The sequence below is a fragment of the Uloborus diversus genome, chromosome 1, assembly GCF_026930045.1.
Source record: "Uloborus diversus isolate 005 chromosome 1, Udiv.v.3.1, whole genome shotgun sequence".
Classification (NCBI taxonomy): domain Eukaryota; kingdom Metazoa; phylum Arthropoda; class Arachnida; order Araneae; family Uloboridae; genus Uloborus; species Uloborus diversus.
This window is the reverse complement of record NC_072731.1, coordinates 121,757,545-121,770,394: the sequence shown is the minus strand read 5'-3', so window position 1 is coordinate 121,770,394 and position 12,850 is coordinate 121,757,545. Positions and strand designations below refer to the sequence as shown.

Genomic DNA, 12,850 nt, shown 5'->3' with positions numbered 1-12,850 from the left:
TAGAACTTGCACACTTCTTTTGAAAATGAAGATGAACAAATAACTAAAAGTTTGAAGTATATAACTTGTGTTCAGAAAAAGTTGCAAATTTAGATGTTGAAGAGCATTTCAAAAGGAAAATCTCTTAGAAAATATGACGACACATTTTCTGCTGTGGAGCAGTTATAGACTAGAATTTTATCTATTTACTCTGAAATGCATTGAAGATACTAACTTGAATTTATTTGAAAAGCATTTTAGTCATAAAAGAACTGTTTTAGTCAATCTTTGGTGTTTGATTTATTGAGACACCCAGATCAATAACATTTTATGCCTGTAATCAAAGTTATGCATGAAAACAATTCATGTTTACAGAAATATTTTCTTGAATATTATTCATGAAAATAATAAACAAAAGAGGCCCTGAAACAGATCCCTGCAGAACCTCACTCAAAAGATCTCTCCATTTTGAATGATTTCCCTTTACAACTTCTCTGCTTCCTTCCAATCAGCCAAATGCTAACCCAAAGTAAAATTTCCCCTCTTATTCTTATATCAGCTAGTTTACAGAAAAGAGTAACATGCGGTACTTATTAAAAGCTTTTTGAAAATCAATATAAGTTTGCAGACAATTTTAATATTTTTAAAATAAATTTCTGTATTAATACACTTTTTTTGGCAAGTGACAAATGTTAGTTACCAATTTTGAGCTTCCCGCAATTAATAGTAGGGAAAAAGGTGCAAAAATAATTGAAAAAACATGCTCGTTTTATAGTGGTACTCTACTGTCTTTCAACTCGCCATTTTTGATGTTGACTACGATATAGACTTGGGAGAAGTACAGCATTTTTTTTTTTTTTTTGCAGAAAATTTTTCAGAAAATATTTTAGTTCGCAGACAGTTTTTCATTTTGTCTAGGTCTTGTACTTCTCACATCAGATACCAACACAGTCTCACACTATAAATACAAAAAATAGCACGCTTTCGGCGTTATCCACATTGATCCTTACCCCTATTCTATTCACAACATTTTATTCCCTTCTATTCAAGTTTTAGCTACATCAAACTAAATGTAAAATCAACATTGTAAAGATGCTGTTTTTCAGATCTGAAGGATGCGTTTAACTAGTGTGCTGCGGCAGATCAACTATCACCGACATTTTAAAAGGGTATGGGCAAGACAAGGGAAGCTTCAAGCACCTGAACTGGTTATACCGCCAGAGCTCATAGAAATGAAAGTGGAGATTAAAGATGGCAAAAGTTTTTTGAAAGAAACACAAGGGTATGTAACCTAACCAATTTTGATTTTGTTCATTTACGCTTAATACTAAAACATTTTGTGTAATAGAAGCTTCAGTTTTTACTTACAAAAACTGACTTTTTTATATGATTACCTAACAAATGATGATACAGTAAAATCCCGTTACAACAAATACTGATACAACGAAATATCCGTTACAACGAACGAAGTATTCGGTCCCGTTTGAAAACCCATTAAGATAATGGATAAAAGAATTTTTTCTAACGAAAAAAAAATTTCTTCAAAAATTCATTAGAAGGATATGTTTTTCTCAACAACTGTTAGAAAATTTTTTACTTAATGCTATTTTCGGAAATTAAGAAATAGCTTTTACAAGTCCTAACGTGAAAACTCTGTTTGTAATAGATATAGGGCCATTCAATGTGGAAATCCACTCATGCTGAAACATAAGCTGATGTTTGACAACAAAAACCAGGGTCTACTCATGTGAAGTTGATTTTTGCGCATCAAACATGAGGCACCCTACGAATTCGCAAGGGGACCAGCAAAATCTCAACTTTTCCTGCGGCCAGTATAAGTGGCATTCATAAATTAGAATCTTTCATAATGTTCTCTGGGACTAAATCTCTTGTAAAAAGAAAATAACATTTTTTGGCAAGCCCACCAATGAATAAAAGGTCAGTGTTTAATATTTCTCTCTTGTTTTTTTTAACAGAGATAATTAGGATTGTAGATCATTAGTAATTTTATTGTAGATCTTTAGTAATGGTATACGTTGAGGATTTAAATATTATAATTTCTTTGGAGTTCGTTGTAATGGAATTTCAGTTTTTTTTTTTTTTTTTTTGATTAAAGTATAAGTTATACTAGTTATATTTTCTTTTCTGAAAACAGAAATCTAGTTTCAGCTTCCCTCTCTTATACCAAATTAATTCTGAAAACGAAAACAAAATTTTGCTGAAAAATTGATATTCAGGTGTTTGTAAAGAATAATGTATTTTAAGTTTATTAACTCAATTGGAACTATTAAAAATATGTTTTCATAAATGTTCTGAAATATTTAAATGACTTATTTTATCTCTCTGAACGACCACCTCTTTGAACGTCCAAAATTTGATAGAACAGAAATTTCTTCCATTAATTTAATGCTAACCTTTACCCCCCATTAAGCACAGGTTCCTCCCCCTTAAGAGTAAGTGCGCACCCCCCTAAATTTTGCAAAGATCCCCCCCCCAAAAAAAGCAAGTGCTCCCCTTAAAAATGAGAAAAATATCCATCAAAACAACTCCCTCTAAAAATTTCAATGGTGCAGTCTGTGCCATGACACCCTCTACGTGGGCACCCCTGCATTAAGCTGCCACTACAGATGCCTTCCCTCTTAAAATGATTGCATTTTCTTTGTTAAATATATATCTATATAAATACTGTACATTTGTATATACACATATGATGAAAAGTATTGGGACACTTTAAAAAATTCACTTTTAAGGATTTCTCAAGAAATAAAAGACCAATTGCTTTGTAACTTTTGTCGTATAAAAAGTATGTTTTAGCTGTCATTTTCCATTAAAAGTTATATCACCCATGCATTTATTGGACCAGCAACAAATTGAGGAAAGGGCAGTTCTCAAAAGGTGGGAACAAAAAAGTTAACTTTGAGCAATTTCAAAAATTTTCAAATTTGACATCAATTTTGCTTTTATTCTATAGTATGCATACCTAGAACACAATATATGAACAGTCAGGGCTCGGAGTTGTCCTGGAATTCCTGGAATTCCTGATTTTTTTTTTTCATGTCCTGGAATGTCCTTGAATGTTTAAAAATGTCCTGGATTTCCTGGAATTTCAAGCCTTTCTTTTTGTTTAAATGAATAAAAAATAAAGTTTTCCCCGTTGAAAAAAAAAAAGCGTGAAAACTGCAATCCCATCGCCGGGTTGTTTGCCGTCAACCGTCTCCTCAGCTGATCATGTGGGCCATCTAGGTTCAGCGCATGCGCTGTGTGCGAAGCGATCGTGCGCCTCTCGAGGATTGGAGGGTTCACGTTCACACCTTCGCCGCTGTAAAAATACTGGTAGAAAAGAAAGTTCTACGGAGGGAGGGAACGAAGCGGTGCGGGGATTCAAAATGTTCCCTGAATTTTCTATCTGCTCTGCGAGTGTAGGTGCGCGGTGGCGCAGAATGAAGTGAAATGAAATGAACCGTTGTTGTGCATCGTGTTCGCGTAGCTCGTGTAGATTATCGCCATCGCAGCTTCTGAGTGCTGTCCGCGTTGCACGTGGATGTTCTTGAGAGAAGTGCTCGATGCACGTGGAGATTTTAGTTTGTGCTCCCTAATTTAACCTGCCAATACATACGGAGCATTGGATTAGTGACTGAAAAAATGCCAAGAGATACCAAATTTTCTTCTTATTGGTTGGATTGCAAGGACAGAAGTGATGTACTAATAAAAACATGGTGTTCTGCATCAAAAAAAGTGAACTTTCTGCCCATTGCTTCGTTTGCCTGAAGGATTTCAGCATCGCTAATATGGGATTTGCTGCAGTTCTATCGCATGCTGATGGTGAAAAGCATAAAATTAAAGTGAAAAGCACAGCAAACCAATCCTTTTTTACGTTTAGTAGTCAGCCTGGAAGCAGCTCAGGCGAAGTTGCAAAAGTAGCTTTAGTATCAAAGAGTGGATCAAAATTTATACCAACTTCAGAGGCTGACAAGATTCTCAGAGCTGAAGTACTTTTAATTCTGGAAGCGATTAAAAATAATTTTTCTTTTTCTTCGCTTGGGGATCTTGCAGGACTTTTTTCATCTATTTTTGAAGATTCTGCTATTGCAAAAGGCATAAAATTGTCTGAAAAAAAGGTGATATATGTTGTTAATTTTGGTTTAGCACCATTTTTTAAATCTCACCTTTTTCGAGACATAGGCTCATCGTTTTATGTTTTGCATTTTGATGAAACAACCACAAGTCAAATAATTTAAAAACAATTTGACTTACACATAGGCTATTGGTCTGAAACTAAAAAAAAGGTGATTGTGTCATATTGCCATTCCGCGTTTCTTGGCCATGCTGATGCCAAAGTGATTGTGAGAGTAATATTGGACTTTATTTCAAGCAATGGTCTTGATGCAGAAAAACTTTTGCGTTCCATGGATGGACCTGCTGTGAACTTGTGTGCGTTGAAGATGTTAAATGCATCGTTAAATTGCAAACAAATTTCTAGCCTTATTTCATCAAGATCTTTGTAAAGTTGTTAATGAATTTAAAAAATCAAGAGAATTGCTTCTCATTAAAAATGTATTAATATATAATATGTTCATGAGTGTATAATGTATATATGTAACAATGTTTCAACAAACATCTAAACTAAAATGTGTTGCTATCATAATTATTTAGAAAATAGTTTGACATCTCATGAACAGAGTATTTTTTGAAATTTACATGCAAGTTGATATTACTTTAGCTGATAACTTTTTTCTTCTTTTTTTGAGAACTGTTGAAAATACTGAATTTTCATGGGTCTAGCAGCTGCAGTTGCTAGTTTTATTTCATTGTTTATGTCAAGGGTTCCCAATCTTTGCTGCGGCACCCTGGGATTCCCTAGGAGAAGACGAAGTGTCCATGGTATCACTAAATCTGCATGTAACACATAGAGTAGGGTGCTAGGAGGAAATTCTAATTCCTCATAGTACCCTCTAATTCCTCATATAGGGGTACCAGAAATCGGAAGAATTTGCGAACCCCTGGTTTATTTTCCTTCTAAATCCATCTTATGGCCTCATCTGCTAGCTGGAGATCGTAGTTTTCATTTTATAGTGATGAAAATTAGTAGATATACTTATTGCTGGGACTAAGCAGTACTGCCAGTGTTTCCTGGATAAATAATTAAGTAAATAAACAGATTGAATTAACCATTTATTCTTCTGTGCCATAATAGTTATATATTGTAGGTTCCACTTGCTCCGAAAGTAATCTGTAAAGTCATGAATGATGTCCTGGAATTGTCCTGGAATTTTATTAAAATTATGTCCTGGAATTTTTAAATTTGAACTCCTACCCCTGTCTGAACATGAAAAGATAGCAGGTATTTGTAAAAATTGTTAATTAGCAAATTAAATCAGCAGTCTGTAGGTAACAGATTTTGGACATTGTTGTCCTGTAGGTAACGGATTTTGGACATCATCTTAATTTAAGTTTCACCATTTTTGTCAATTGTTAATCTGATTTTTAACTTTTCCAATGAAAATTTTATTTACTACTTTTTGAATTTTGGAATTTAATAATAAAAAGGATATTAATCAAGTACTTGAATGGCTATACATACTGCTCTTTACATATAATAAAGTTTTGGAATGATTTTGAAAAAGTTGATGAAAGGTAAAAAAAAAGCTTCAAATTAAAAATAATACAAATGTAAAAAGTGACATCAGTTTTATAAATGAATATTTTTGTTAATGTCATAAAAATTAAAACGATGTCTAAAAATAATTATTGAAAAATGAAATTTGTATTTCTATTTGGAGATCGTTAAATTATGTTTCGAAAAGAAAATGCCAAAAAAAAATTCTAAAATAATAAAAGCGGCGGGAAAAAAATTGCTAGCGCAGGTGATAAAGTCGCCAAAACTGGTGCAGCTGACGAAAAACTACATTTGTCAAACTGGATTTCCCCTCTGGTAACCTTTAGCTTATCGTACACTGTGTTGTCGCCAACGGAGTTTGCTTGGCTATTTCAGCGCAAAATGGCTTTTGTTCGATCATAACCAGCCATGTTTCTACTGTAATTTATGTATTGTTCAATGTGTAACGTATTAGTTATGCAAAATACCAATGGATTAAAGAAAATAACATTATGATAACCTTTTTTATTGAGGTTAGAAGACAGTGGATGATCAAAAATTATGAATAAACGGACAGAATTATCGGCGTCAAGATCGTAACGCCATTTGGACATCTCACATGTATGTTTAAGAAAAATTATTTTTCTTCTAAGATACTGCATAAAAGCTTATGAAAACACTTTTAAACAATTAAAAATTGATTCTCAGGATCGATAAATGCCTTTAAAACGAAATCATCATATACTTAGTTCTCAAATAATAGCATTGTAAAGATCCCAACTTTTGGACATACATCAAATTTCAAACTTACTTTTTTCTAAAATCGTTTACAAAGTAAATAATCTGTTTTTACTTTTGTTATTTGTGTAAAATATTAACAAAAAATTATTCAGCGTAAGATTCATACCTTTAATTTTTTTTTGAAACGTATGGAAATAATTAAAAAAATTTTTTAATGGTACATTTGCTCAGTTAACGTTTTGGTATGTCCAAAATTGTGCCTTTTAGCAAAGAAAATATTTTTTAAGGGCATTTGAAGAGCAATTTTTCCATAATTTATGTCAATTCTTGTCTCTATACAGTATTATAATTTAACTCAAAAATTTTTGAGTTAATTAAAATGAAAGTTATCTGGTGTTGAAGCTTCAAAGTTGAGGTCTGTGTTTGCTCCCACCTTTTCAGAACTGCCCAAAAACAAAAATGTTTTTTGATCATCGTTTATCGTAAATAGCTGAGAATACGCTGTAAATTTCAGAAATGAGTTTCCTTACTATGTACAATTATTTTATGTACTTTTGAGAAAATATCGCTGATATTCATGTAGATATAAGCATTTCTTTCAGAACTATGAATTTTATTTGAATGCTTTTGGCTCATAATGCGTAAAGTTTTCCATCAAAGTTTACCAAACTTTCAGAAAACTTGACAGCACACAAGAGAAGTATAGTATTAAAATTTCTGTTTAAAATGTTGAAAATTTGATAAAATATGGATATTTAAAACAATTTTTCTCCGCTCATGCCCAAAAGATAGCATTTTTTTACTTTCATAATCCAAGCCTCAACTAGAATCTGCAACTCATTGAAAAATTCCAGTTCAATATCTTAAATGTTTCAAAAGTTATCAGCGATATAATGAACCGAATTTTAATAGATCTTGGATAGGCAAAGACTCGTTAGGAGTTGTATGCAAGTTTGCAACAATTGTTTGCAATCACTCAGTGTTATTCATGATAAAGCCGATTATTTGCAAATGATCCCTCACGATTTGTAGACAGCCCAAGAGCTATTCAAATTCAACTGATCGTCGCTGATAACTTTTTTGAATTTTTAAGATACTGAGCTGAAATTTTACTCTGGGTTGGAAAATCTATTTGGGGTTTAGATTATGAAAGTTATAAATTCCTATCTTTCGTGCATGCGCAGAGAAAAATTAATTGCATTAAATATCCATATTTTATCAAATTTTCAACATTTTAATCAGAAATTTTAATATCATACTTCTCTTGTGTGTTATCAAGTTTTCTGAAAGTTTGGTAAGCTTTGATGGAAAACTTTACACGTTGTGAGCCAAAAGCTTTCAAATAAAATTTGTAGTTCTGAAAGAAATGCTTATATCTTCATGAATATCAGTGATAGTTTCTCAAAAAAATGTAAAATAATTGTACAAAGTAGGAAAGTTTACAGCTCATTCTTAGCTATTTACGATGAATATTAAATGGCTCTTTCTACCCAAAACAATTATCCGATCTGATCAATTTTAGTCTCATTAGATGGAAAGCCCGCTAAAAATTCCCCTTCAGAAGAATTTTTTTCCTCTGGAAATGAAACCATCAAGTCCCTAAAATCACCAACAGAAAAGTTATAAGCATTTTTAAGTTCGGGAAAGTCAATTTTAAATTGGAAGTTTATTGTCTGCCACGAGCTCAGTTTTTAACAGCTTGAATAAAATCATTGCGAAGAAAGATCTGTTGCCATTTTTCTAGACTGTGAACAAATAAAATTCTTGCTTTTGTTTGGAGTCTTTTCCTGGAATTGGAGGATTTAAAATTTTTATTTTTGGTTATTTTTTCACGAACTGTCGGGAAATTTTACAGATATATGTATATTTTTTTTGTTCATGCCTGATTGTTGAACAAGCTCCACTTGATATAACTTTTACTTTCGAGATAGACCATGCAAAGTTGGGTGTCGCAGCTAGTATATATATAAACCTGTTCTTATAATCAAATTTGAATACAATCGTAAAAGCAGCACATGGGACTTTATTAGTTTGCATTGTAATGGAAACCATTTCCTTTCAGAACACATAAACTATCATATTGGCACTTTTCTTTAAAATTCCTCAAAGAAGTTAGTTCGCAAGAACATGAGGTTTAGTTTGGTGTCAGACCGTTCTTTGGAAAAATCGCATTACCCTCCTATCAAATGGCAGTCTGGGCAAAGGTTACAAACTCAATTCCTATTGTAGAGAAAAAGTAAAATACATGCACAAATGTGTATTTACATTATGTTTCCAAAATTGAAGGTGGAGGTAATTGGCACCCCTCAATTGTCCCTTCCCCCTCAATCAACCCTCTGATCACTCAAATAATGGGCGTAGTAACAAGAAACCCCTTTTTAATGGAAAAAGCATCATCTTTAGCCCGATGCCTTTTCATTTATAAGCTAATATCTTTTACATTGAAAAAAGAGCTCCAAAACTGATGTCTACAAATAAACTCAAAAGTTTAAGCGTAATAATGTTACTGGTGCTTCCAAACATTTAAAACTGCTTTAATGAAGTTAGTTATGAGAAAAGAACATTCCTGAAGTTCAGATCCTATGTAGCACATTATTGATTTTTTTTTTTCTCTAAATCGTTCTGTATAGCAGCACCTACCAAGGATTCTATCTCTATCTCTTGCCCTGAAACTGAGGAGTGGTTCTCCTACTATTTGTATCTGTTACCTCCAAAATTTTTAATTTTGGCACTACATCCCTTTGCTTCTCACTGCCTTAATTTGTGCTTTGCACAATTAAGACAGATTTACATCAGGGAGATTACATTGATTTTATTTAGTTTTATAATCATAGATAATATTTAGCTCTGAAAAAAGAAACTTAACTTTTGTGAATTGAAATTTAATAAAGTCTTATGTGGAATGATTTTCAAAAATTTAAGGGAAGGATAAAACTGGGTGGGCAATTGAAGGCTTACTTATAATATAGCTATTGTGTGCTTAATTTATAGGGGTGTTTTTTTCTATTATTCATTACTAATTATGTTGAATTAGTAATGACTAATATTAGTGTTCCCGCTAGACCGTTTTTGAAGAGCGCAGCGCCCTGCCCTTTTCCATATCAGCAGAATGCGCCCTGCCCTTCTTTTAGATCGCGAAATGCGCCCTGCCCTTTTTAAAAATAAGAAATTGCACCTTTTGTTTCTAAAAAGATGCCTCAACCATCGTTTCGACCTGCCGCGATATCGGGGCAATTTTATTTGTCCAGCGATTGTCTGCAAAAACGCCCATGTCTTATCCTTGTTCCCAGAATTTCACCTTGAAAACGGCCCCATAAACAAAAGGGGAAGCAAATACTTAGGGGAAGAAGGGATGATTTTCTCAGAATTCAAAGAGGCTTATCAGTAGGAAACAAAGGCATGTTCTTCCCCTCTACTGAAGGTTGGTTTTTGAAAGGTTGTGGGAAGGAGTGGGGGTCTTCTGGGAAGGGAGAGATCTTTGCTTCATTCCTTCCCATCCTTGATCTTCTGAGAATCAACAATGAGAGAGGGAATAGGACAATTTCCTAACATTTCAGCCCTTTGTGTCCGTTTTTCGTCTGCACGTGGAAATTAGGCTTAGCTAATTATAGCGCATTGCTAGTGATTGTGTAGCAATCTTTTCACATCTGTTTCTGGAAAGTTAACTTTCTGATTGTTTCCTAAGAACATAGTACAAAGCTTACTGGGCTGAAATGCAAGGGTATTTTTTAAATATCTTGGATTTTTAACCCCCATCCCCAGCCCCCTCTAAAAAGCCGTTTGAAATGGAAACATCGCATTGACAGGGCGTTCATTCAATTCTTTCCTTTTTGCTAAGTATTTTTATTATCTTTGTATATATATATGTGTGTGTGTGTGTGTGTGTGTGACTCATATAACAGATTATTTAAAACACTTATTGACATAATAAAAAGCATCCTTTTGACTTACGTGTGCTTTTTTTCTAACTGAAATAATCTTGCACTGTTTCTTTTTCATTCATAAATATTATACAATTGATTTTTAAAAAAATCATAAAATTAAAATGGCGAAATATTAAATTTTCACAAAAATTGTCTGAGATAAAAATCTTAGCTTGGCCCAAGCTGCTTATGCATTGCATTTAGAAGCGCATACATCTGCGAACACATTTGTATTATGAATTTGAACAACTCCAAGACTAGGAAATAGAACTCAAATAAAATCTTTTTAGTTTTGCAACTTGCTACCACTGCATTTTTGAAGAGCTGCACACAGTATTTTAAGTTAATTATTCTATTTGAAGTGTACTATATTTAAAAAAGGAGAATTTACACTCATCACAATTTTGATGTCTACTAAAATACTTAATGGCACAATGCACATTACTAGTCAGTTTCTTTGGTAGGAAGGGGGGATCAGTTATTAAATACTGTTCTTCTTAAATTAAAATTCAAAGGGTTTTGAAATGCCTAGAACTTTTTTTTTACTCTTATAGGTAGTTAAAATTATGGCCTGAAAAGTGTTGAAAAACACTCAAAGCCAAGTTATAGCATTATAGCTAAATGTTCCTATGGAGTGTGGAAAATGTGCTTAGCTTAGTAGGCATTTGTGTGTGAGGGGGGAGCTAACCCTATTCTGAACACAAGTGCGTTTTCAGGATCAAATCATATTTAATACTAAAGTCAGTGGTGACGGCGATCAAGGGAGGGGGGGAGGTCATGGTGCAGACTAGACTGTTTGAATTTTTGCAACGTGTTTTAAGTGTTATTTCTTCTCTTAATTTTTTTTTGGGGGGGGGAGGGGCGCTCAGTACTTTTTGAGTGGCGCATCATTTGTCTTGGATGATGGGGGGGGGGGGGGAGACGCCGCGTTGAAATCGTGCCCTTTTTTAAAAAAGTGCCCCTTTCAAAGGCCAGCACCCTGCCCTTTTTTTTCCTAGAGTGAACACTAACTAATATGATTGTCATCAGCACCTTTTTGATGAATTTGTTATAAAACTTTATTAATAGTCATGTTATTGATTTGACTAAGCTATAACATTATAATGTTTTAGTAGTTATTTTTTTTAAAATTCTAATTCTTTTTCAGATTGAAAAAAAGTGCATCTATTAAAGTCATTCCTAAACCACCATGTGTCTTTGAAAAGAAAAAAGTTACTTATTTAATGCACAACAAAACTAAAGTATCTGAAAGTAAGTGTTCTTGGCTGTTTAAATAAGTAACTACTTGAATTTCTTGCTACATCCCTCACCTTTTGTGGTATTTCTGGCTACTTATTTGTTTTTTCCTTTCTTATGGTGACCATTGCCAATGTTAGCATGGAAGTAAATCCTTAGTTTCTCTGATTATAAATTTTTCACAGTATTCATTTTCTACTGTGTTCTACTAATATGTCTTATTTCTCGTTTTGTTTTTGGTCATTTATTACTGCTTTTGTGCATAAAAGTCGATTTCACCACAGTAATAATTTTCCTAAATTAAAAGTTAGTAAAAGTTTATTCAGAAAAAATGAGAATGGCATAAAAAAGGAATAAATGTTATACAAAAAATTTGAGGTAAATATATATATATATATATATATATATATATATTGAAAAGAAAAAAGAAAAGTCTACTAAAATGTTAAGAAATAAATTTATGGAAAAGAAATAAAACTTTTGTATAACTTACTTTAAAAATAAATTTATTGCAAAGAAGTCTGAAAGGTTTGTTGTAAAATGGTAATTAAATTTTATCCAACAGGTGAAAATCAGATTTTAGCTCTTACAAAAACTGTTTGTTACCGGGGTTTGCCTGAACAGCTGACTGGGTTATTAAATGCTGAATCTTTTCCCAATCAAGATGAATTGGTACAAAAAAGTGTCCTTCAAGCCCAGGTGTGGGATGCTACCCAAGATAAACTGCCTAAAGTGGTCGACGTAACTCGACCTGGTTTACCACAACGAAGAGTATATGGTATACGTTATAAGAAGAAAGTGTAAGTATTTTATCAAGGAAAGATTTACATTCTCTGCAGCTACAGTGTTGTGAAAATATTGATTTTAATGGTGCAACATAGTCCTCGTGGTGCACCCTGGAAACACTTTGTGGCTAAATGATCTACACTTTCGGCATTTGTTGCCCTTCGCTCTTTATTATAGACTCTATACTGCAGATTTTTGTTTATTTTTGTTCTCCATGTTTTGTTGTTGCTCTTTTTCTTGTGCTTCAGCTGTAGTGGTATTTTTAATTCTTACCATTGGAAATAAAATTAAAAAAAAGAAGAGTCTTTCTCACTATTCTATTTTGTAAAATTTTATTTATTTAAGTAATTTTGGTGATAATCAGGAGTGCCCATCCCCCCCCCCAGTTCAATGGTGCCAACTCCCCCCCCCCCCCTCCCCAAATTTTCTCAACCCTCTTTTCCTTTGATATTCTTTTAGCTTTCTCCTTTATTTTCATTTATTTATTTAAAAAAATATTTTTATTTGTTTATTTATTTTTTTATTTTTAATTATTGTTGTTATTGTTTTGTTTGAATTATTCTGTGCAATGCCAATAACACACACACAC

At 33.0% G+C, this 12,850-nt stretch overlaps 1 protein-coding gene across 1 annotated transcript in view; it reads left to right on the top strand.

Annotated features, from left to right (window-relative positions):
• The window catches only part of LOC129220931 (39S ribosomal protein L37, mitochondrial-like), a 40,890-nt gene that overhangs the window by 997 nt on the left and 27,043 nt on the right, over positions 1–12,850 (top strand). The window contains exons 2-4 of the mRNA XM_054855370.1: positions 1,086–1,261; positions 11,387–11,490; positions 12,041–12,275. Of these exons, the coding sequence (XP_054711345.1) occupies positions 1,095–1,261; positions 11,387–11,490; positions 12,041–12,275 (506 nt within the window). The 5' untranslated portion in view covers positions 1,086–1,094. The remainder of the gene's footprint in view (positions 1–1,085; positions 1,262–11,386; positions 11,491–12,040; positions 12,276–12,850) is intronic.